Source organism: Eretmochelys imbricata, chromosome 6, assembly GCF_965152235.1.
Source record: "Eretmochelys imbricata isolate rEreImb1 chromosome 6, rEreImb1.hap1, whole genome shotgun sequence".
NCBI lineage: Eukaryota > Metazoa > Chordata > Testudines > Cheloniidae > Eretmochelys > Eretmochelys imbricata.
In genome coordinates this window covers 129889044-129914489 of record NC_135577.1, presented here as the reverse complement: position 1 = coordinate 129914489, position 25446 = coordinate 129889044, and the positions used below count along the sequence as shown (strand labels likewise).

At 43.6% G+C, this 25446-nt stretch overlaps 1 protein-coding gene across 2 annotated transcripts in view; it reads right to left on the bottom strand.

The window, feature by feature from the left end:
* MDGA2 (MAM domain containing glycosylphosphatidylinositol anchor 2) overlaps positions 1–25446 on the bottom strand; it is a 662813-nt gene that overhangs the window by 4614 nt on the left and 632753 nt on the right. For both annotated transcript variants that reach the window (XM_077820812.1, XM_077820813.1), the window contains exons 13-15: positions 16781–16936; positions 14313–14471; positions 7976–8106 (exon numbers count right to left, since the gene is read on the bottom strand). In XM_077820812.1, the coding sequence (XP_077676938.1) occupies positions 7976–8106; positions 14313–14471; positions 16781–16936 (446 nt within the window). The remainder of the gene's footprint in view (positions 1–7975; positions 8107–14312; positions 14472–16780; positions 16937–25446) is intronic.

Sequence of the window (25446 nt, the reverse complement as noted above, 5' to 3'; positions counted from 1 at the left end):
TACAGTGAAGGCGTGATGGTCGTCTGGCACCATACAGTGAAGGCGTGATGGTCGTCTGGCACCACACAGTACAGGCGTGATGGTAGTCTGGCACCATACAGTGAAGGCGTGATGGTGGTCTGGCACCACACAGTATACGCGTGATGGTCGTCTGGCACCATACAGTACAGGCGTGATTGTAGTCTGGCACCACACAGTATAGGCATGATGGTCGTCTGGCACCATACAGTGAAGGCGTGATGGTCGTCTGGCACCATACAGTGAAGGCGTGATGGTCGTCTGGCACCACACAGTACAGGCGTGATGGTAGTCTGGCACCATACAGTGAAGGCGTGATGGTGGTCTGGCACCACACAGTATACGCGTGATGGTCGTCTGGCACCATACAGTACAGGCGTGTTGGTCGTCTGGCACCACACAGTATAGGCGTGATGGTCGTCTGGCACCATACAGTGAAGGCGTGATGGTCGTCTGGCACCATACAGTACAGGCGTGATGGTCATCTGGCACCATACAGTACAGGCGTGATGGTCGTCTGGCAACATACAGTGAAGGCATGATGGTCGTCTGGCACCATACAGTGAAGGCATGATGGTCGTCTGGCACCACACAGTACAGGCGTGATGGTCGTCTGGCACCACACAGTACAGGCGTGATGGTCATCTGGCACCATACAGTGAAAGCGTGATGGTCGTCTGGCACCATACAGTACAGGCGTGATGATCGTCTGGCACCATACAGTGAAGGCGTGATGGTCGTCTGGCACCACACACTATAGGTGTGATGGTCGTCTGGCACCACACAGTACAGGCGTGATGGTCGTCTGGCACCATACAGTGAAGTCGTGATGGTCGTCTGGAACCATACAGTGAAGGCGTGATGGTCGTCTGGCACCATACAGTGAAGTCGTGATGGTCGTCTGGAACCATACAGTGAAGGCGTGATGGTCGTCTGGCACCATACAGTGAAGGCATCTCAGATAATGTGCCATGAAAAAAGGGAGGCGTCTGCTATCTATACGACTGGCTTAAACATGAGTTTGCCCTCTGCTGGAGGTCTCTTGGCATTACAACTTATTATTGCACGTGACCTTGTTCCGGGGAAGACATGAGGGTGCGTCAATTAGACAGAGTTCAAAGAAACTCCTGGGTGAGATGAGATCAGTGGTTCTCCACTTTTCCCAAACCTGTTCCACCGATCACATTTCCATACTGCGACACTCATCTAATCTAGCTGGGATCACACCGGGATCCCCTTGCTACTCAGCAATATGGAAAGGACAGGGTGGTCTTAACCCCCTCGCACCTGTTTGCAAACTGCCCCTGGTGGTCATTATCCCCAGTCTGAGAGAAACTTTGGAACAGGCTGGTGTTGTATTTAGACTTTCCTTTTGAGAGGTTCCAGAGAGACACATGGACACTCATTCACCACTCTCTCTTTCATTTGGGGTTCTGCCAGAGTCTGTTTGGATGATGACTAGCCCCCTAAGATAAGCCTGAGAAAATATTCATTGCAAGTCACTGGAGGACATGACTGAGATTACGTCAGCACCACTGCTTATTGCGCCATATGTCCATCATGTTTTTTCCCAGGTTCATACACTAGAGGAGCCTGGTCTCTCAGGAAGCACTGGGTGTCAACAGCACTTCCCATTATTGCTTTGGTGAAGGAAATGAGCAGATCCTAGCTCAACGATGAATAGCGAGAGGCTATTCCCATCCTTGCGATGGTTAGCAGTTCTCCAGGGTAGATGTTTCCCCTTGTTTTCAGGGCACCTTGAGAAAAAAAATCAGACTTGGTCCAGTGTGTTCTCAGAATATGAGAATGGTAATTTCCAACCAAGGACAGTATGTGGTTGACGAAAAAGAGAGCAACGTTGTGAGACAGTTAGAGGCAGAAATCTGTATTACTTTAGCTGGAGAGGAAAGTTATCCCAGTTTGGAGATGTCTGGCCTGTAGCAAGGTAGTTACTAATATTTGCCATAATGCCAGTTATTAATGAAGGATTACTACAGTACTACAGAAACATGAGAAAATGTATCCAATAGCAAACTTCAAAGTCTTTCTGTAAAGGTGAAGGGAATTATGCAACCACTTTTTTGCAAGCAATCAAATTCACACAGCTATCCTTTTGAAATGCTTTCAGTTAACAGAGATGACAAGTTTTAAACTTTCATCTACTACAATATATGTATGAAATTCAAAGCACATCATATGGAAACACTGTGGCACTGATACAGAAATTAACAACTGGAAGACATTTAATTCTATTTGGAGTAATACATTACATTTAGTAATAATTTAGTTACAGTACCGATTATAGAGAACACTTAGCCGGATTCTGCTGCCACTGATTTCAGCAGCAGTTTTACCAGTGATTTAATAGGGCACAGGATTGAGCCTATCAAAGTCCTTTTGACAGGTTCCATCTTTTCTTTGCTCATTAATACAGTTCAGTCGGTGTTGTTCAGTTAGAATGAGTAGCTTTCATTACAAATGTCCAGCAAGTCCTCAATACCCAGTGAAGCAGTGCACTGCATCTCGCAAGAGGTGCTCAGCACCGCGCATAGATGGACATTACCATATAAATAACATTCAAGCACTACGATGTGCCAGAATACCAGATCGCAAGACATTATGCTGTGTAGAGGCAGATTTTATGTTCTTTATTCCACTTGATCGCGTTACTCATGCCGTCAGCAGTAGACACATGTCCTACGTGTATTAAGCCAAATTCACCTTCTAGGCCAGTGCTACTCAAAGTGGTGGCCCGCGGAGCCATCGGTCTGCACGCACATTGGAAAAAAAAATTGCCAGTCCCCCACATCAGAGAGCTTAAGAAGCACTGCTCTAGGTTGTTGACACTACGGCGGTAGAGTGGCCGGGCTCGGCGATGTATTTAAAAGCTGACTGGCGTGCCTTAAGTCACACTGCAAGTTCTGTGCTCGCAATGCTAAATAAACTGGAAAGCAGCACATTTGTAGTGGATGACTCCATCGTTATTTTACTGAAGTGTGATATTGTAGGTTAATTACTGTAACAAGGCAGGCATTAGTGTAACCAGGAACAGTAATTGGGAGAACAGCAAGGTTTTCCATTTTTAGCCCACTGTCTGAAAACAGTGTTTCCGGTAATTACCCTCTCATCACATTTCCCCCACTCTAACACTTATAATGGAAAGTATTCAGCTTGAAAGGAAAATATCTTTCTCCTCTTTTCTCAACGTGCTGCTCACCTCCCTCTCTTGGCAGGCTGTACAGAACCTATCAACCGGGTTTAAAATCAAATCTCTCCTAGTTAGGACAAGCACTGCTTCAAGACACCAAGAACTCTATAAACAAACATACAAGCAGTTGCATTTAATTAAAATCTGCTTTTGGCAAGAAGCTGCACAGGTTTCAAAGATGGTTCCCTGTTAGCCAGGTTGGCCACTGGCTCCAAACAAATCACAGCAGAAGAGTATTGGCAATGCATGAAGCGCAGTCTAGTGTGCAGCTCATAGTTACTTGCAGGATGTGCCAGATGATCACAATCCCCTACCAGTCTCTAGCAAAAGCTATTATCTGTGCCCATGTAATTTTACACAGCTGTTGTTAGAAATGCTGCATTTAAGCAGAAGAATAGCAGGGCTTACAAATATACTGAAGGCCACTTTACTTTCTTGACAAGTAAAATGGAAACTATGCCTTATATCTTCCCATCGATCCAGGGAGTCTCAAAGGGGATTTCGCTTTTAGTTGCTTTTTCCAATAGATGTCAGGCGGGGCGTACTTCCCTGGAGAGACTCCTGAATAGAAGTAGAAACCAGCCCACTCAAAATCCCACATCCGAACGCCCCCAAGCTTGGCAAAGATTTCAACCTGGATCTAAATGTTCATGCTCAGAGCATCCTTAATTGGAAGGAATGATGCAGTGGGGCTCATCTTTTATCCTGAGGGCTAGTCTACACTGGCAACGTTAAAGTGCGGTCACAGCAGAGTGCTGGGGGAGAGCTCTCCCAGCGCTCTAAAAAACCACCTCCACGGGGGGCACAGCTCCCAGCGCTGGGCCACTGCCTACAGGGGCGCGTTACAGCCCTGAAACTTGCTGCGCTCAGGGGGGTGCTTTTTCACACCCCTGAGCGAGAAAGGTGCAGTGCTGTAAAGTTCCAGTGTAGACAAGCCCTAAGTCTTCTTGGCCTTCTTTTATTCCCAGGGCCCACATAACTATTGTAGCCAGCTTTGGAGTTTCTTGCCAACATTTCATTTGGGTCTAAGATGATGATGTTCTCAGCCTGTTTCTAGTAGCCGAAAGTCAAAATAATGAAAAAAGCTACCATTACTGGCATCCTTGTCAGGGGGCTAAGTACAGAGGACATGGACTGATGGGAATGAAAACGAAGCCACATCCATAACCCTAGAGATGACATGCAGCTTAAGTACTTGCCTTGGGCAACCCCTGTGCTGTATCTGTTCTGTGGAGAAACAAAGCATTTAATTCACCAGGGCAGTCTGTCCATCTTTCACAGTCTGTCAGTCTGTTCCAGACACTAAAATTCACTTTATTTGTGTGTGCGTGCATGCTATTTGTTTATTTATTGACAGATCCATCCTTTAATGTAAAATATCCATTTGTTTCTGAAGAATTAAATGAATCGTGCTCATTATTCTGGACTAAATCACAACAGAGGTTTATAAGCCTAATTAGATGTTGGAAGGATGAAATCTTGCCTGGCTTTGGATAACTTCCAAAGCAGTAAATTAGGGAGATAAGGTGAGTGAGGTAATATCTTTTATTTGACTAACTCCTGTCAGTGAGAACATAAGAACGGCCAAAATGGGTCAGACCAAACGTTCATGTAGCCCAGTCTTCTGTCTTCTGACAGTGGCGAATGCCAGGTGCCCCAGAGGGAATGAACAGAACAGGTAATCATCAAGTGATCCATCCCCTGTCGCCCATTCCCAGCTTCTGGCAAACAGAGGTTAGGGACACCATCCCTGCCCATCCTGGCTAATAGCCTTTCATGAATTTATTTAGTTCTTTTTTGAACCCTTTTATAGTCTTGGCCTTTACAACATCCTCTCGCAAGGAGTTCCACAGGTTGACTGTGCGTTGTGTGAAAGACAAGAGAGACTAGCTTTGGAACTATATAGAGCGCTTCAAGTCACCTAAAGAAGAGCTCTGTGTAAGCTCGAAAGCTTGATTCCCTCACCAACTGACGTTGTCCCAATGGAAGATATCACCTCACCCACCTTGTCTCTCTAATGTCCTAGGACCAACACAGCTACAACAACACTGCACAAAGCTAGTTGGCACAGGTTGCCCAGGTGCAAAACAAAGTCACATTAAAACACATGCAACCACTAACTGAGCATTTAAACTTTGTAGATTGCAGTTTGGGAGGTGAGGGGGAGTCAAAAACTGAAAATGTTCACTGTTTAGGTTTTCCAACTAAACATTTCAAGAAAAGCAAGCACTCTCTGTGAAAATTAAATTTAGTGGAAAATGTTTCCCTTGAAAAAAGTTGAGACGGAAAAGTTTTGACCAGACGTAAATATGACATTTCTTTTACTTGTCTTCCTGGGCCTAGGTTTTTTCATATAACAAATAAAAAAACTCTGTAAAAATCAAATCAACCAACAAAACGAGCTAACTCAAGAACAAACAAAAAACTCTACACAGAGTTGTAACCTAAAAAGAGAGAAGAGTCAGAGACCCAGGGAAACCCACTAGGAACGTGGCTAGTGCTATTGATATTACATGAAAGGCATTCGCATATGGTGGTGGTGGCAATATAAAACTCTACGACAGACATGAAGACAGTAACTGCTGGTTTTTGCGATATGAATCCCTCTGGGTGCTCCACTTCAGGTGCGCATGTGCCTCCCGAGCCCTTGATTAGAGAGTTTCCATTAGCAGTTTGGCCTGTGCATATTCCCTCTACCGCCTCATGCCAGACACCAAGGCTGTATAGGCATGCTTGGGCAAAGCACCTTCAGTTCCTTCTCCGCCTCCTTCATATCCGGTAGAGAACAGTCGGAAGCAGAGGGGAAGGAGGGCGGGCATTGGAGCACCACAGGAGGACACCTCTTGAAGAACCCCAGGTACTGCACAAGGTGAGTAACTTCCTTTTCTTCTTTTTTGAGTAGTCCCCGCGCCATGGGTTCTGCACTTCAGGTGACTTTGGAATTGAGACTAGAACCAAAGATAGTACTTAAGTACCAAATGCTGCATCGGACTGGCAGGGAGTAAAGTGTAAATACTTTTAAAGTGTATGAGGCCCAAGTCGCAGCTGTACATATATCAGATACTGAGACGTTCTTAACTAATGATGTGTTGCTTGTGATGTGATCAAATGTGCTATTACCTGCTATGGAGGAAGGGCATCATAACAAATGACAGTACCTCCAGATAGCCATCTTGATGGTCTCTAAGCAGAGATCATGGACCCCTTGGATCTATCCACAAAGGAGATGAACAGCCTGGGTGACTTTTCAAAATGCTTCGTCCTATCAATGCGGAAAGCCAAAGCCCTTTTAACATCCAATATATGAAAACAGGACTCCTGCAGAGAACTATGTGGCTTCGGAAGAAACACGGGTAGATGAATGGAATGGTTAAGATGGAACTCCGATAGAACTTTAGGTAAGAATTTAGGGTTTTGACGTAAAGACCTTTTGTCCTTGAAGAAAACTGTAAAGGGGGGATCTGCCATCAAGGCTCCAATCTCCCAAAACCTACAGGCCAATGTGATGGCTACTAAAAAGGACATCTTCATAGATAAACTGAGCAGAGAACAGGTTGCCATTGGTCCGAATGGAGATCTCATCAGGTATCTGAGTAGCAGGTTGAGGTCTAAGGTTGGAGTAGGGTCTCTAATCTGGGGGTAGAGATTCCTGAAACCTTTAATAAGCATAGATGATACTGGGTGAGCAAATATGGAGACAGTCCCCACAGTCTTTGCTCTGTCCACATTTTCTAGTTTACCACCTCCTCCATGTCATCCTTCTCTCATTGTTTTCTTCCCAGCGTCTTCCATGCTGCCTTTTATATGCTTGGAACAGCCTCTAGGAGCACGGGCATCAAATAACTTTCCTTCTATCATTGCCCTTGACTTTGGAAATGAAAAATTCAGGGTCAGGATCAGTAGTAATTGCCAATCCATGTTTTCAGGTTAGCAGACTTGGAGGTGCATACGTTTTGGAGCCCAGAACAATAGTGCCTAATCATCCTTGGCGAGTAGGATAGCTTTAAAGATATAAGGTTCATTTGTGCTACTTTTATGCTGGAGAGGAGTTTCTTACTCAAGCAGTTATACTGAGTTCACTGGGCCCATTCATGTCACCAACTGCTCATCTTCATGAGTATGGATAGCGGAGTTGGGCCCATAAAACCACACATTTTTTGCAGAAGTCTGTACATATCTCATGATCAAATCAAGCACAAAGTTTGTGAAAACCTGCGGCAAGCTGTGTAAGTCTAATGAATGCTGTGTGTATCTTTGCAAAGTCAGGAATTTTCTACAGGGAATACTGTTCCTTTGTCACCTAATTGTTACCAAAGATTCAGAGATAATTTATTTTTTTGTGGCGAGAGCATAAATTTCTAGGGATCTGATTGTGTATTGCTCCTTGGTCCCCAGACAAATTACACATGAAGCAAACTTTCTATTCAAGTTGCTCAGCTGAAAAAAAACATGTTTTACATAAACTGATAGCACCATTCCCAGCTGAAAACAGGTTACTATTCCAGCTAATGGTTGGTATTCTGACATTAAATATGCATTGTTAATCTCTGTGATCTGCACCTATTTACAAGAGGGAAAGCAATTATCTGTCCAGAAAGCAGCTTTCAGAGCTGAAATGAAGCTGTGAAATGCTGTGTCAAAAAAGCAGAAATGTAAACAGGACACTTGCTTGATTTCCCCCATCAGTGCCAAAGAGAATGCTCTATTTCCAGTGCATGCACCAGATAGCTTTACTCTCCTCTGCCTTACCTGAAATGAAGTGGTGGGGTGTATATTAACCCGGGCCTGGTTCCAGTGTTGTCCCTTATTCCCACTTGAAGACCATACTGGATTTTCTATCGTGGTCTGTCCCTTTAACCGCAGGTAAACATTCAAGCTTCCTATGAAAAAACCCAGTAACAACGTTAGTCAGTTTGGTTCTTTTGCACAGATAGTTTCTTTGTTAATAGTGTTCAGCTGTGTGCAGATTCCAGTGCAGACACTCTTTGCTACAGGTAACAGTCTGCCTTGATGCTTCAACCCCTCCCTTAGGCATTTGCCCCTTTCCCATTGTGACACACTGTACCTCAAAGTAGCACCCTGGAAGCCCCATATTCACCACTGTCATATGATTATAGGCTTTATACAATGCATGGCTTGTGAGGTATCATTTTAAAAGTCTTGATCTGTTGAACCTTAATATCCTGTTGGATGGTCTGTGTCGTCATTGTACGTAAAGTTATGAAGTTTTGCTATATGTCCTACTGAAGTATGTTGTGAGGTTGGGAGACACCACAGCCAGCTTTTCAGTCAGGACAAAGGAGCCGCTATTACTGGCCAGATGGACATTAATGGCCCATCAAGAAGAATCCACTCTCTGAGAGATTGCTTGGAGAGGGCAGGTACCTACGCAGATGGGGACAGTCTGACTAATGGGGACTGTCATCAGTGCAAGGATCTGTCCAGCAGATGGACGAAAGTATAAAAGAGGGACTGTAAAATCATCACTTGGCCTTTCCTCCTCCGGCTCCATCTCAACTCCTGGAAGATCCTCTGGAAGACGACTTTGAACTAGGGAGACTGGTCCTAGTCTGTGTATTGAAGAACTGTGGGCTGCCTGTAACGTCTGTTAGGGTGAGAGACTGCTTGATTCCAATCTTGCTTAGTCTAAGTTAGAATTTAGGCTGCATTTCTCTTTTTATTTCTTAAATAACCAACTTTGATCTCTATGTCTGCTACTTACAATCACTTCATATCTCTCTTTCTGTAGTTAATAAATCTGTTTTATATTTTAGCTAAAACAGTATGTGTTTGGTTGCAGTGCTTGGGGAAGCTCAGCTCAGATGACAAAGGCTAGTGCATGTCCACTTTCCTTTGAAGTGGCAAACTTATTAATGAACTTGCACTGTGCAAGGGAGACTTGAGCAGTGTAAGATGGTACATTTCTGCAGTGCAAGGCTGAGATGATTGGCTGCTGCCTCTCTCTGTATAATTCATGAGTGGCTCAAGGAGCATTCCTGGAATTTCACTGCGTGTGGGGCTCCACATGCTGATGGCTGAATGATCACAGCGTCTGGAGGAGTTTTGCTGCTCCTTGCTGGCATAGCATTGTGTGAGAGAGCCCAGGCTGGAAAGATAAGGGAGCACAGAGGTCCCACAGATCCAGGTTGTACCCCAGGGTGCCATCACACCCCTACTTCTCCCTTATGTATTCTTTATTCATTCGGTCTTTGAATAGGAATGTAACATGTTTTTTTCCTGCTGTTGGAAGTGACAAAATCATAAGTGTCACATAGAATTTGGCAAGATTAAAGAAGTCATGAAGTTCATAGACCCGGTGCATGTTTCTCATGTGCTTCCCATCAGAAACAGCTATCTCCTGCTGCCTGGAGGTGTCCTTTCTATATCAGCCTTTTTTAAAAAAATCATTTTTGCCTTGATTTGAAAAAGTTCACAGGGTCAAAGCTCTCAAAAGCCACTGTTCTCTAGGGATGCAAAGAACAGCAAAGCCTTGAGTAAAACATGTCCCCTGGAACATTAATTATATAATTTATCCAGCACCCTGGGAACGCAAAGTACAAGTTAAGTTTACAAATATACCTCTGCTGTAAGAGACACCTGCACAATGACACAGCTCAAAGTCACACAAAGTTCTGGTTCCTAGTGCAACTCATGGCCTTGAAAAACACAAGATTAGATTTAAAAAAAACCAACAAAAAATGGAATGAAATTGACAGACGTAAAAAGAAGCAGTAAATGTGCCTGCCGCTGATGTTTACACAGGCGCACCAAGAATTAGGCTCCCACCTAACCTTCAAACTGGGTGCAAATCTGAATGGGCCTCAGTGCCTTAACAGGTGGTGGGTTTTTTTTTTTACACTGTAGCATTTGATTTTTCAATCGAAAGGAAGAGACAGAAGCAGTGGGGAGGAGACATGGATTTTAGACGGACACCCTGTCTCTTTTCAAACATGCAGAGGGCAGGGCAACTCAGCTAGAAGGACCCACCAACATCCAGAACTAGGGTGTGGCAGGTACGAGGCATGCACTGTTGCTGTTTCTGAAGCTATGTGGGAAGCTTGGGCCAGCAGTCGTTCAGGTTCCACACATGTTCACCATCTGTCAGATGAGCCAACCAGGGCTCAGCACTGGGGAAGGGTCGCCTGGCTCTTGTGAAATAAGAACCAGCTCCAAACTGAATGGGAAGCTCTTGTAAGATTCATGCCAGTTCAGCTCAAATAATTCTCCCCCTTTCTTGCTTGCTTCCTCACTGGTCCTTGGTGCAAGATTTGAAATGAAGAAGCCTCCAAAGCTAGGCAGAAAGAACAGCCATTGTTAGAGATTTCAGGTTGGCTAGGAGTATGGTAGCTTAAAGAGAGTGGGGACGGGAAGTGGGTAGGCTTCATAGTCCAGGGGCATGGGTGGGAAGAAAAGAATCAGAGGGCTAGAAGGGGGGACAGAATACTGGATGAGTGCAGTATTTGGAAAGAAGGGTGGAGGGGGAGCCAGGAGGAGGAAGATCCACCAAAGGTAATGCTGACATATAAGTCAGCAAGGAAGAGTTCAGAGTTATGGGCTCCCAGTGAAGAGAAGGTCTTGAGCAGACAAGAATGGCTTAGAGTGTTAAAAGCAGTAGTGAAGAATGAATAGGGAGTGGAGACCCTTAGAGCAGGCAAAGAAAGGAAAGTGCAGTGAGTTTTGTGCTGGCAGGTTCCAGGCACATGCCCGATTGGAGGGAATAAGAGGACAGTAGGTGCATGTTCCAGGATGCTAGAGATGAAGGGAAGCAGGAAGTTAAAGTGAAACCGGGAGAGAAAGGAGGTTCTAAGTGAGGTTTTCTTAAGGGCAGGGAAATGGAGCAGAATTGGAGCAGCCAGTTAGAAGAGTGAGATAAGTTGCCAGGAACTGCAGGCATGGGAGCAGTTAAAGGAGATGTGGATTGCTTAGCACAGGGTTGAGCAGAACGGCAGGAAGAGAGTGTGGTACCCTAAAGGCTTGGGCGCTTTCCAAACAGCTACTAGAGATACATTAGAGAAAAGCCAGCCCGCCTATGAGCAGTCACAGCATGAATTTAAATTTATGCTAGATTAAAGAAAACTATTACATATAATCTTACTTTTCATGAAGATCCAAAATAATGCCAATAGCAAGCAATGCACCGATGTTCTGTGTCAATGTATTATCCACTAGTGCTGGGAGATACAGATTGTGGCATACAGCTGGGTGGGTACTGCAGGATGATTACCACACTCAATTATTTAGGCCATACAGGATGCCAAAATGCAAGATCATTCATACCTCTGCCAAACTCCTGTCATGTAGTTCAAACTAATGACATGTGGATTACATCTTTTGAGCCCTCTTGCTTAAAAGAACAGGCATTACTTCACCAGCTATGTGCAGGCCTTCTCAATCAATCTGGCAGCTTCTTGAGTTTATTTACACACACCTACTTTTGTCAGCCCCAAATGCATTTGCAAGTTTGATGGATTCAACCTGCAGTAAACGCCTTACTCTTGAAATTAATAACTTGCTGCCAGTCATGGCTGTGCATACTTGCAAAAGACCACAAGTACTGCATGCAAGACTTGTTTTGAAAAACTGACCCCTGGTGAACTTTTCTTTTAAACGGAGAACAATTCTGACAGACAGGAAAATGAGCAGCCAAGTGACCCTTGAGCAGATAATACAAATTGCAATGGAGACATGATACATTTTTGCATAAAAATAAATCAGAGGAGTTTACGCTTTGGATGGTTTTATAGCATGGGAACTCTTGGGCTAACTTGTTGAAGGTGAAGAGAAGCTTTAATGACTGTATTAGCTTTTCTGTGGCATCCATTGAACGCTATCTTACTGAAATAGTGATCGTCAGGCAGTATTCTTGTACAGCGTTGTTTTTATTTTGGTTTGGCAGTCTTTCACTAAATACAGACTGTCCCTGGTGACTCTTTGCTTTATTCCTTGTTCCCCCAACAATGCGGTACCACACTGAGAGGCTGCTGTAGATCAAATAGATTGGAAATAAGGTGATGTAGGACACAGACCGACTGCACCACTTGTGAAAACCTGTGGTACGTTAGCCCTGGCACTGCTTCTTAAAGAGCGCGTGCCACTTCATTGCTCCAGTTACAAACGTATGAAAATATTATTGTGGCCCAAACCTGCCACATGCCAATCATTCTACACTCCCATTGCATAGGAGCTGCAGTTACAGGAGCTCAGCACCTCACAGGAAAGAGCCCACATGAGCAGCCATTTGCAGAGACAAGAGACACAAACGGTCTTCTGTCTGTACTTTTAGGGATTATCAACGTTAACCCCTCGAAAAGGTGAATATTCAGAGTGCATCCTCTTTGGGCTGGCAGTTAGGAGGATGTGAGCATTCTCAGGGTTAATTCTGTCTGATCTGACAGGAACTTCTCATATGGTTCACAGTTAAAAGCAACACATATTTGGGAGTACGATTAGAAACATAGACCCTAGTTCCAAACCTAATTGTGACAGGACAGGGAATTCCATGCCTGCTTTTCTCTTTGGAGCTAGGCTTTAGCCTAACCTTACAATGGATTTGGTAATCTCATACCCAGCCCTCATTTCTCCACATAAGCTCCCCTTTTCCCTCTTGGCCATTGTATCAATGGGAGCGTGATTGGCTGGCTGCGCTGCAGAGGTACCCAAGACCGTGCTATTATTTCTCTCTCCTCCTGAAGAGCACTAAACTCACTCATTTTTCAAAATGGCCAAACCAAACCCCCCCGGCTTACAACCACCAATCAACTGTGGTGCTGGGAGTCCTCTGCCATTTGGTTGGGCAGCTGTGCGGATGGCAGAATTTGCTCCTGTTGCAATTAGCACACACTACACTCCCGTTAACAGTCTCAGCAGAGAAGCCAAGGATTGAGCAGACATGGAAACTTCCCCTGATACATTAGGCTGGACCCATGATGTGATTATGCTTTGGACAAGAGTCCAAAGGGATGTCCAGTTGACACCGTACTCAACCCTACCATTACCTTGGAAAATGCTGGCTACTTATATGGCCTCACTGTATCCTTTACTGCCAAATACCATCAGCAGCTTCCCATGGGATTTTAGGTTTTTTTTAATGATACTCACTAAACCCGACTAACCCTTGCCGTTACAAAGAAAGCTCCAACTGAAGACCTGCCTTGGAGCTGCCTCCAAATGGTTCATCTTACAGTGGCAACTAACAAAACTCATTCAACTCCTCTGCTTTATTTAAGGGCTAAATCCTACCTGGAGGGAGGCAGGGGAGTCCAAAAGGAGCCACTACCATGCATCAGAGGGAGGGGTTTGCCCCGAAAAATGTAATTTCGGCAACATAAACTTGAAATCAGCTTGATGCTAGAAATCCATTCAGACACATTCTGATGCTCTGTTCACTTATATGGGGTTTCTGGGATCCAGAGAGACACGCCGGCTGTTGCTTATGCCTTCTTAACACATAAATATATATCACTGAGATACACCAAGGTCCTTTAGATATGGCATCTACGTCATTAAAAAAAACAAACCTACTTTTGGCTGTTTCTTTTGATTTTTCACCAAGGGCCAGGACCAGCCTGTAGAAATCCATTCTGGGATGTTACAATAGCCATCAGAAGAGAGTTATAGCTCATAATCAAGTGACCCCGACCCTCGCCTCCTCACGGCAGGGGACTCAAAATACTGGTGTAGTACCAGCAAAGTGCTTACAGCCCTTTCTCTCTGCAATACTTGAAAATTTCCTTTCTCAAAGCCACATTCACATGCACTTAGAAGGGGTTCCTGCTGCTGCCCCATGCTTTGAATGGAGTGGTTCTCTACTGCCCCCAAGTGTGGGCTGTGCTGAACAAGCCCAAAGTGATGAAGGTGCTAATTGGCACGTCTTATTATATTCTGTATTACCATAGCACCTGGCAGCCCTAGTCACGGAGCAGAACCCCCTGGTGCTAGGTGCTGTACAAAGGGGTAACATTTAGATGCTGCTGACCTTTCCTTTTTCAGTAAGATGTGTGTGTTATTATTTTCCATTAATAAAACCACAGTTTCTCCTGTAATTTGCCCTACACCAAAACTGACAATATTGTCGGGTTCCTCTCACCTATGTGCTGTCCGTACATGTGATAGTAGAAACTAAAACAATATGCGGTGTTGGTGACTCCATAAGGGTTTTTAGGGGCTACACTGAAAAAGGGACTAAGAAGTCTGGCCTTTTCTCCTTCCAGCCTCGGGCGTGACGTTTCAATGTACATGTAGAAACCTAGAAGAAGGCCAGAATGGAAATTGTTAAGTTCAGTCTTTAAACAAACACACACACAGTCTCTCTCTCTCAGTGTAAGGCTACTCAGCACCAGAGCTGTTAAGCATCTTGAACAATTTTTTTACATTCATCTGACACCGCTGGGCCTTGTTTGCCGCACTTGACCTGCATAAATCCCATGGGCTTCCACAGACAAATGCTTCAATGAGATTTTTTTTTCTATTCATGGTAAAAATCTGTGCTTGTCGTTCAGTACTCACAAGCAACGGTAAAGCAATAAACCAATGTGCAGACACAACAAAGGGGGAAATTCTTTGTTTAGGTTCCAGATCTCAGTCTCAAGGTGGCAAAGTGTTTATATGAATAGTGAAAGAAGAAGTATTTTTAAAATAATGAACAATTTCTTCATGGCATCGTTTCAAGGAGCCTTTTCGATAGCCCTACCAATCATAGAATCATAGACTATCAGGGTTGGAAGGGACCTCAGGAGGTCATCTAGTCCAACCCCCTGCTCAAAGTAGAACCAATCCCCAACTAAATCACCCCAGCCAGGGCTTTGTCAAGCCTGATCTTAAAAAGCTCAAAGAAAGGAGATTCCATCCCCTCCCTAGATAAGCATTCCAGTGCTTCACCACCCTCCTACTGAAAAAGCTTTTCCTAATATCCAACCTAGACCACCCCCACTGCAGCTTGAGACCATTACTCCTTGTTCTGTCATCTTCTACAACTGAGAACAGTCTAGATCCACCTCTTTGGAACCCCGTCAGGTAGCTGAAAGCAGCTATCAAATCCCCCCTCATTCTTCTCTTCCGCAGACTAAACAATCCCAGTTCCCTCAGCCTCTCCTCATAAGTCATGTGTTCCAATCCCCTAATCATTTTTGTTGCCCTCCGCTGGACTCTCTCCAATTTTTCCACATCATTCTTGTAGCATGGGGCCCAAAACTGGACACAGTACTCCAGACGAGGCCTCACCAATGTCGAATAGAGGGGAACGATTGCGTCCCTCAATCTGCTCGCTATGCCCTTACTTATACAGCCCAAAATGCCGTTAGCTTTCTTGGCAACAAGGGCACACTGTTGACTCATATCCAGCGTCCCGTCCACTGTAACCACTAGGTCCTTTTCTGCAGAACTGCTGCCTAGCCATTCAGTCCCTAGTCTGTAGCAGTGAATGGGATTCTTCTGTCCTAAGTGCAGGACTCTGCACTTGTCTTTGTTGAATGTCATCAGATTTCCTTTGGCCCAATCCTCTAATTTGTCTAGGTCCCTCTGTATCCTATCCCTACCCTCCAGCGTATCTACCTCTCCTCCCAGTTTAGTGTCATCTGCAAACTTGCTGAGGGTGCAATCCACACCATCCTCCAGATCATTAATGAAGATATTCAACAAAACCAGCCCCAGGACCGACCCTTGGGGGACTCCGCTAGATACCGGCTGCCAACTAGACATGGAGTCATTGACCACTACCCGTTGAGCCCGATAATCTAGCCAGCTTTCTATCCACCTTACAGTCCATCCATCCAGCCCACACTTCTTTAACTTGCTGGCAAGAATACTGTGGGATACACGGTTCAAAAGCCCATTCTCAGTGAAAGAACACATTATTCAATGATCCTGATTCTAGTTTATGTCAGCATTATAGATACTAGTTTTTTAATGTGACTTGCTCAATAACTGTAACCAAGCACAGGCAACGCAAGCATTACTGGATTTGGTAGTGCAGGTGGGATGTGGAGTATAAAGTAGCGTGAGCGATCACAATCCTGTACTGTAAGTCTGAAAGTCAATGTTCGAATGCATACAGAAAGCAGAATCCAGTGCTTTAGTTAACAGGGATGGCAGATTTCAAATCACACCCTTTAGCAGGATACAAAATGAAGACAGGGCAATGAAACTTTTAGCTCTCACAATCTGCTAGTGAGAATTTAAATGACTAAAAGCTACAGAACTTTGTAGGAAGTTTGAAATATACATCACTACAGGACCTATTGTCTGAAACTGATCATCTTTAAAATGTCCATTAGAAATGGTAACAAACAGGACTGGTCAGGAGCCACAAAGCTTGGTTTTAGACACAGATCTGACCTCTGTATGTAAATGTTCAGATGCAAGATTTTGCTTTGGGATCATCTCTATTAAATGTTATGGAGTCCCTACAGAATTATCATAGCTCAGTATTTTCAACCTAAATATTGCTGGTTGTCATTAAGAAAAGGGACTCAACATGTTGGGTAGATCCTCAGTGGAGCTATGTTGATTTGCATTTGCTGAGGGTCTGTTGTTGCAGAAATCTAAGCTACGTTTTACCTTCTTTGGAGCCACTTCGGTCTGCGTTGGGTCCAGTGTTTGGGGTATATTTTGTGTCCCTGGTGGCAGTGCTTTGTTTCGTCCAGTCAAAATTATCCGTATCATCTTGAGTGAATAGACATATGTTGCCATCTTCAAATCCACAGTGAAACTCTCCTACAGCCAACACAGTAAAGGAACACGACTTCAGTCATTGCAACCATTGTATGCGTAACTGTCAAAAGTCTTGAAGTGCAACAACCTTTTTAAAGGACAATGGCCATTATTAATATTGGACATTGTGAATTTTTTTGAAATCCGGGTAGAATGTCAAGGATGTGTCTTCCTTTACGATAGTTATTTTTTTATTGTAATTGCTAAAATATACACCCGACCATCACTCCAGGTGTACGTGTAAACTGAAAACATGTACAGATCTTATCAAATAGATCCCCTTCCACCATTCAGCATTATCCTTCAGCCCTTCTTAGGCCACCCACCCTTTGGAAAAGCCTAGGAGAACAGACAAGCTTTGCAGAATGCCCTTAAGGCCGAGAGACTTGGACTCCAGTTTAAGGAGTAAGCAAGGCTTACAATCAAAGGTTTCCAGCTGAGTAACTTCCAGCGGTCTCCTCCTGTTTATACCGTGGGACTGTCAACTCATGCAACTCAGTATATTGCAGCTGAGTGTATCATTATTACATGAGCACAAAGTTGCACTCTTGGGTAGCCAGGAACCCAAACCATCCGAGGTTTTGGGGCCTGGATTCTCATCTCCTTCCCAGCAGTGTAAGGCCCCCAAGGCACCTGCTGAACTTTATGTTCACGAGCAGTCCCCATGTGTGCACTGCTCCAGCAAGGTCAGTGGATATATTTCTTCACTGGCAGGAGAGAACAGTTGTCTGTATACTGTCTGTTTGTTACTACCTCCTTCATAGGTGTGCATTTTGTACTCACTATTGTGCAATAGTGCTCCACTGGCCTCCAGGAAACTAGAGCTGGGCACATAATAGATTTTTTGGTTCACTGGCATGTCCAAAATTTAAAAAAAAAAATTGGGTCAAACCAAAAATGATTTTTTAAAAAAAAATTAGGTGACTTCTTAAGCCAAAAAAAAAAAAAAAAGTTGAGTTGAGCCAATGCTTCAAGTTTCATTTCAACGCAACTCCAAAAATTCCATGCCAATTTCAGGGATTTTGACCAAAGCCAATGAAGACTTCATTCACAAAATGGGTGGGGTGGGGTAGGAAGGAGACCTACCTGATAATCTTTAGCTCAGTGATAACCTTTAGCCTCCTGGCATAGGGGAGAGCCGCATTCTATGCCCCCTACACCTCATATGAAAAAGGGATTTGAACATGGATCTTCCCAATTGCAACAGCATGCACTAACCATTGAGCTAGGGGTCTCTATCAATTTCTCATGTTGAATCTGTTCCATTTCTTATAAATAATTAAATAACCATTGAAGCAGGGACTTGAACTTGGATCTAACCACATTCTAGGAGAATGCTCTAACTACCAGTTATAGAGTCATTCTCACATGCGCTCGCTTGTACAAAGACTATTTTGCCAAGCTCTACACAGGACTACTTAGGGGTGTTAAGTCAAGCAGGTGTCTAAGTGTTTGCAGGTTTAGGAGGTTAAATATGTAATATATCCACTCAGGTCAGTGATGTTGTACTATGTTAGTGAGATCAGCACACAGGCCCTTGGAGTTGGAGCTAGGGTTGGGTAAGGATCCCAAAGAATGGCGGCTAACCTGAAGCTGATCTGAAATCATCTAATACCCAAATCTGAAAAATTAAGCTTGGCATTTCACCCCAAGCCCTATGGCAATTTTGAGAGATTTTTCTGGTTCTTCCTCATCCCATTTCTGGTTAGGCTAGGAGGACTGAAAGAAAAGTGTCTACTTCGTAGTGCTGAGCATGAAACATTCCTCTACAAAACCAGGTTATCCCAGACACATATGTCTACTCCTTCAGAACAATGATCAGATTTACCTCTTTTCTCAGATAAATCCACTGACTTGAGTAGAATCATCACCATTTGACTGTAAGAATCAAGTTAACTAAAGCACCATCCCTCAGTTGGCCTGAAAGGATTGTTCACCATCAGTATGACTGACAGTCAACTGTACATTTGTTTAATTATGAAACCCTCCCCCCGCACACGTCATTTTGCAGTCTAATTTAAGGGAAAACTTATAATATACAAAATCATTAAATACATGAGCACTGTCACAAGCACAACGGAGAAGAAATCTGAAAAACAGTTACACACTCTGTGGAATCCAATAACCTGAATAATGATGTATGTGAACTGATGCAGATTAGCATCTGCTGCTTTATTTCTTAGCTCACAAAAGAGTACACAGTGACACCGACAAAGCTCATGAAAGAAGTGCGGTGCAGATGAAGATCTATGAACAAAATAGAAGCGGAGCGTGTCACCTTTAGAAATGTATTTTGCACCAATCCAATATTAAAATAGCCTGTTCCATATAATATCCTGATGTGTACATGGGCTCCCCTCCACTTAGACAAATCCTTACTATAGCTCTCAAGGTGCTGAGCTGCCTTAGGAATATGACAGATGGATGGAAACTGCAGCCTCTGATCCTTGTCTACATTGTGATCAAAGGAGAGGGTGTTGCTAGCAGGTGCCTTGGAGGACTGGGGTGGGACTGGTAACACTTCCACTAGGATCCCCCCTACAAAACCTGCAGGACAAGCTAATGCTACAGAACAAGTTAATTCAGATCAAATTGGCATTAATTTGCATTGGCTCCTCCCACAACCCCCCCCCTTGAGGTGATTCAAGGGGCAGTTGTGGTTAAAGGGGTGTCCTGACAACAGGACTCATGCTGATGAGAGAGCTAAAAGTGGCCCCTTTCACCTGCCCAAACATCCAAGCAGATCTCAGACAAGCCACGGGTTTTGTGGCCCAAACCCACTGTCACTTGTGGGGTCTGCAGTGTGGGCCATCTCCCCTCTCTACTGACCCAAAGTGTCCCATTAATAGCGAGCTCCGCAGATGGAAACTCAGAGTTGTCAGTACCCTACACGCGCTATTCCTGCACAGAGTGATACAATTCAGCGATGAAATATTGCTTACATGACAGCTAACCAGAGTGGAAAATGAGTAAAATCTGATCCAGCTCCTACAACAAGCTGAGTTAAACCCAAAGTCAGCCTCACCATCCGTCTTGCCATTTCTAACTGTGCTGCAGTAGTTTAAAGGCTACATTTGCACTTTGAAGCATGCTGCAGAAGGTTCATTTAGAAATTCCACATCAGCAGATTAAAAGCTTTTTTCCTTTGAGTGAGCAAAAACAAATTTCAGGCCCGATGAAAAAGTAGGCACAAGTTTGCCATTTATTTAACACAGGGTCAGCTGCAAATGGGACTCAGGCATTTGGAATAAATTGGAAAGGGCTGGTGCCAAGTATCTTTGACTCTATATACATATAAACAAATAGACAAAAGTATAAACATGGAAATAACTTGAGATGTTAGATCTGCACATTTCCTGTCTGTGAATTCAAGAGTTTTTGAACAGATCGTCACCGTCCTTTATTCATCCATTAAAGAGGTATATCGTGAGTGCTGGCAGTCTGTGCATCCCCACACAGTCCTGTCTGGCTGAGATGCCCCAGCTCATGACAGGCTGGATAGGTCTTTAAGTCCATTTAAATTTTGTCCTATCTTCTAAGAGCATCAATAAAGGAGCCATTCAGCACTGTAGCCTGGAGTTAATTTCGGTTGCAAAGTGCACCTGTCACAAAGAACAGGTTCTTTTACTCAGGTGGCTATTTGGTGCTAATTAAGAAGATGAGATTGGTGAAACACACACAGAAATTTTATGAGCTTGAGTTAACACAGACTATAACTGAAATAATATAAAAACCAAATACATAAGTATAAGAATCAGAGAATTGCAGTAAAGTAGTTTCCCGCATTGTTCATACTTACAGTCTTACACTATGCATACCTACAACCTTTCGGAGACCGTTAGAAACAAAGATGGAAGAAACAGCCAGTGGCGCCCACCACAAGAGGAGATGATGGTTTTGGATGTCACCTCCACTGTCATTCTGGATCTCCCCACTAGGGCTTGGTTTGACAAACTTTTATACACCTTTCTCCATTCCACCCACATACGTCTGGGGCCATATCTGATCAAGTCTCAGCCCTTATTCATCGCGAGTATTCCAGGAGACCAGCATTAGGGTTCCACCTGTCTACACGTGTTATTTCAATTGACCATAGTCATATTTCCAACAGTTAAGCCAGCCACTCGCATCCGTCCCTTTCCCAATAGTTTTGGTATATGTGGTTAGCTCTAATTGCTAAAAGCCCCTGAGATGCTACCATCTGTTTGTGGTTTACCTGTTTACCACAAAATGCATTGCTAAACTGCAACAAGATACACATTACTAAATTTTACAACCTCCAGCCCCCTGATGCCCCAGGACCTCGCTGGGCTGGGCCCCACAGGTGGAAACGCTGGGATCAAGCTCACCTCAGGCTCCTGCATCTCTGCTTACCATACCCCATGCTGCCTTTGGTGTAGGGAAGGTGCAGCTGCCATATATCATTCAGTAACCTTCGTTCACACAATAATACCACGCTAACAAATGTATGCCTAACACACCTCAGTAGGCCTCAGCATATTCCAAGCCTCACTTAACATACATATTCATACTTTACGCCCTCCTATTTACATCTCAGCCATATTGGCTTCACTCACAATTATTAGAAGCACTTTTTCAATAAGTATATATTAATCTAGCCTTATAATTCAGGATCAGGTCATGGGCCTCTGGTCAACAGCACCAATAGGGTGGTAGATTTTATTTTACAAGCACATGGCAATTTAGAAACTGGATTGAGGCCATTAATTAGTTTCACGGCTAATCAGGGCCAAATGTGAAAATGCATCCTCAAGACAAAATGCTCTGCATTCTATCATTAATCCCTCATGTCATCCATTCCCCCATAAGACCCACATTTAAATATGAATATTTATATTCCAATCTCTTTCCTTATTCAAACATAACTTCTGTTTACATTAATGGGAGTTACATGCACATATCATGACAACAGTCTTTAATAAACTCACAAAAGAAAGGGAATACAGATTTAAGGCTAAATCTCAGTCTTTAACCCATTGGAAATGCTCATTTAGCTATTTCAGAAGTCTCATAATAAGGAATCATTTTATGTCATTTGCATGCTGCAGAATTTATGCATGAAGCGAATGATTCTGGTCTCACACAAATCAGTTTTATCCAGGGTGACTCCACTGACTACTCTTGATTTACACAGAATCAGGCCCATCAAGTTAAAGTAAGGGGCAGAATTTCCTGGGTTTTAAATCAATTCTTAGTTGTCTATGAACACAGGGTTTTGGTGGTTTATTTACACAGAGAGACAGATAGACAGCATCTTTAAATTGACACTTGTGAGATAAATAAGACGAGATCTAGAAAACAAAGATAATGTGCGTAATGGAATAGAGAATCTTTTATCTCTAGTTTACTAGTTTGAATCCATCGAAAGGATGAAGGCCTGGCCCTACTGAAAATTTTGTCATTGACTTCAGTAGGGCGAGGCATTTTGCCCCAGATATTACTGACCTAAAGTTGTTACCACTGATGGCTGTTCTGTAGCCATGTCTACACTACACTTAGCGCCGATGCGATCAATGCAGCAGCATCGATTTAGTGCGTCTGGTGAAGACAAGCTAAGTCGATGGGAGAGCACTCTCTTGTCAACGTCTGTAATCCACCTCACCTAGAGGCAGAAGCCTGTCACCAGAGAGTGTCTCCCGTTGACACAGAGTAGTGTGGACACCGTTGTAAATCGTACTAAGGCACGTCGACTTAAGTTACATTACTTATGTAACTTAACTAGCGTAACTTAGGTCGAATTACAGCATTAGTGTAGCCCAGGCCTCAGTAAAATGATTGGATGGGCTCACTCCAGTTCTTGACTGACATGTTTCCCCATCTTCACTAGCACAGTTAGAAGCTGATCCTGACAGACCAAGGGCATGGGTATGGGTAGGGCAATGAAATACCCCCTCTCACTGCTCAAAGTGATCCTTCTTTCTAATGCAGCTCTGATGTTTCCCACATTGAAACTGTACTGTAGACAGAGGACTTAATGTCTAGGACTGTTAATCTGGATCCTTTAACTGAACAATAAATTTGCCATGAAAGAAGAAAAGGAAAGAAATTTTAAACTTTAAAATTGGAGACATTAATTTAATGCACCTGGGAATGCTATTAAATATTTTCTTTATAAATTAAATATATATGTAGTCAACAAAGGGCTGATTAAATTCTAATTCAATAGAAGTCTTTCCATTCTGCCCTAATTATTAACACACTAGACGGGATCATCAGCAAAGAGATTTAAAGTGTTGAGTCATCTACAATAGAACCTCAGAGTTATGAACACCAGAGTTATTAACTGACCGGTCAACCACACACCTCATTTGGAACCGGAAGTATGCAATTAGGCAGCAGCAGAGACAAAAAAAGCAAATGCAATACAAGTGTGCAGTAGAGTACAAGCAAATACCATGTTAAATGTATACTACTAAAAAAAGAAAGGGAAAGTTTTAAAAAAGATTTGACAAGGTAAGGAAACTGTTTCTGTGCTTGTTTCATTTAAATTAAGATGGTTAAAAGCATTTTTCTTTTGCATAGTAAAGTTTCAATGTTTTAAGTATTAAGTCAATGTTCAGTTGAAAACTTTTCAAAGAAGAACCATAACGTTTTGTTCAGAGTTAACAAACATTTCAGAATTACAAACAATCTCCATTCCTGAGGTGTTTGCAACTCTGAGGTTCTCCTGTATTCTGTATTCTAGGCTGTTCTCGGTGGTGGCAGATGACAGAAGAAGGAGCAATGGTCATGTTGCAGTGGGGGAGGTCTAGGTTGGATATTAGGAAACATTATTTCACTAGGAGGGTGGTGAAGCACTGGAATGGGTCACCTAGGGAGATGGTGGAATCTCCATCCTTAGAGGTTTTCAAGGCCTGGCTTGACAAAGCCCTGACTGGGATGATTTACTTGGGGTTGTTCCTGCTTTGAGCAGGGGGTTGCACTAGATGACCTCCTGAGGTCTCTTCCAACCCTAATCTTCTATGATTCTATGATTCTTGAACTGTTCACAGTAGCTGAGAACCAGTTTTGCTCACATTGTAGTTGACTGATAGCAGTAATACTGATGTGCCTGAAATACTTCCTTCTGTTTCCAGCTGTATTTCTGCACACCTTACTAAACACGATGTCTGGGCAATAAAAGGTATGTTTCTCATTGCCCGTAGCAGTTTCCCACTTATTCAGTCTGCCACAGGAGCCCCTAAAGCTCAACACACAGCCAAAATGCTTATTGAGATTTATTTTTGTCAAGTATCACTAGTGGGATATTTCATCAAATATTACCACCATAAGGAAATGTCTATGGATTTCAGCTTAGTAACATCCTTTTATAACGTTAGCTTGCTTCGCCTTTGGAGAAACAGCAAGAAAGCTCTGCTTTCAGCTATTTGAGCATCTCATCCAATAAATGATCACAGTTTTTCAAAATCACTGGTACAGATAACGAGATATTCACTAAAGAGACTCAGTGTCACAGCTAAATTTCCCAGAGCTGAAGAAGAGCTCTGGGTAGCTCAAAAGCTTGTCTCTCTCATCAACAAAAACTGGTCCAATAAAAGATATCACCTCACCCACCTTGTCTCTCTAATATCATGGGACCGAAATGGTTACAACACCACTGTATACATAGATATTGGATTCAACAAGGGCAAGTCATGATGAGATAACTGGCTCTGAGGATATGGGAAAAGCAGTGGTTGTGATATACCTTGACTTTAGCAAAGCTTTTGATATGGTCTCCCACAGTATTCTTGCCAGCAAGTTAAAAAAGTATGGATTGGATGAATGGACTATCAAATGGATAGAAAGCTGGCTAGATTGTCTGGTACAATGGGTAGTGATCAATGGCTCGATTTCTAGTTGGCAGTGGAGTGGAGTGCCCCAGGGGTCGGCCCTGGGGCCGGTTTTGTTCAACATCTTCATTAATGATCTGGATGATGGGATTAATTGCACTCTCAGCAAGTCCGTGGATGACACTAAGCTGGGGGGAGAGGTAGATACCCTGGAGGGTAGGGATAGGGTCCAGAGTGACCTAGACAAATTGGAGGATTGGGCCAAAAGAAATCTGATGAGGTTCAACAAGGACAAGTGCAGAGTCCTGCACTTAGGCTGAAAGAATCCCATGCACTACTACAGGCTGGGGACTGACTGACATAGTGGAAGTTCTGCAGAAAATGACCTGGGGATTACAGTGGATGAGAAGCTGGATACGAGTCAACAGTGTGCCCTTGTTGCTAAGAAGGCTAATGGCATATTGGGCTGCATTAGTAGGAGCACTGCCCACAGATCGAGGGAATGATTATTCCCCTCTATTGGGCACTGGTGAGGCCACACCTGGAGCACCGCATCCAGTTTTGGTCCCCCCAGTACAGAAAGGATGTGGACAAATTGGAGAGAGTCCAGCAGAGGGCAACTGAAATGATTGGGGGGCTGGGGCACATGACTTACGAGAAGAGGCTGAGGGAACTGGGGTTATTTAGTCTGCAGAAGAGAAGAATGGGGTGGGAGGATTT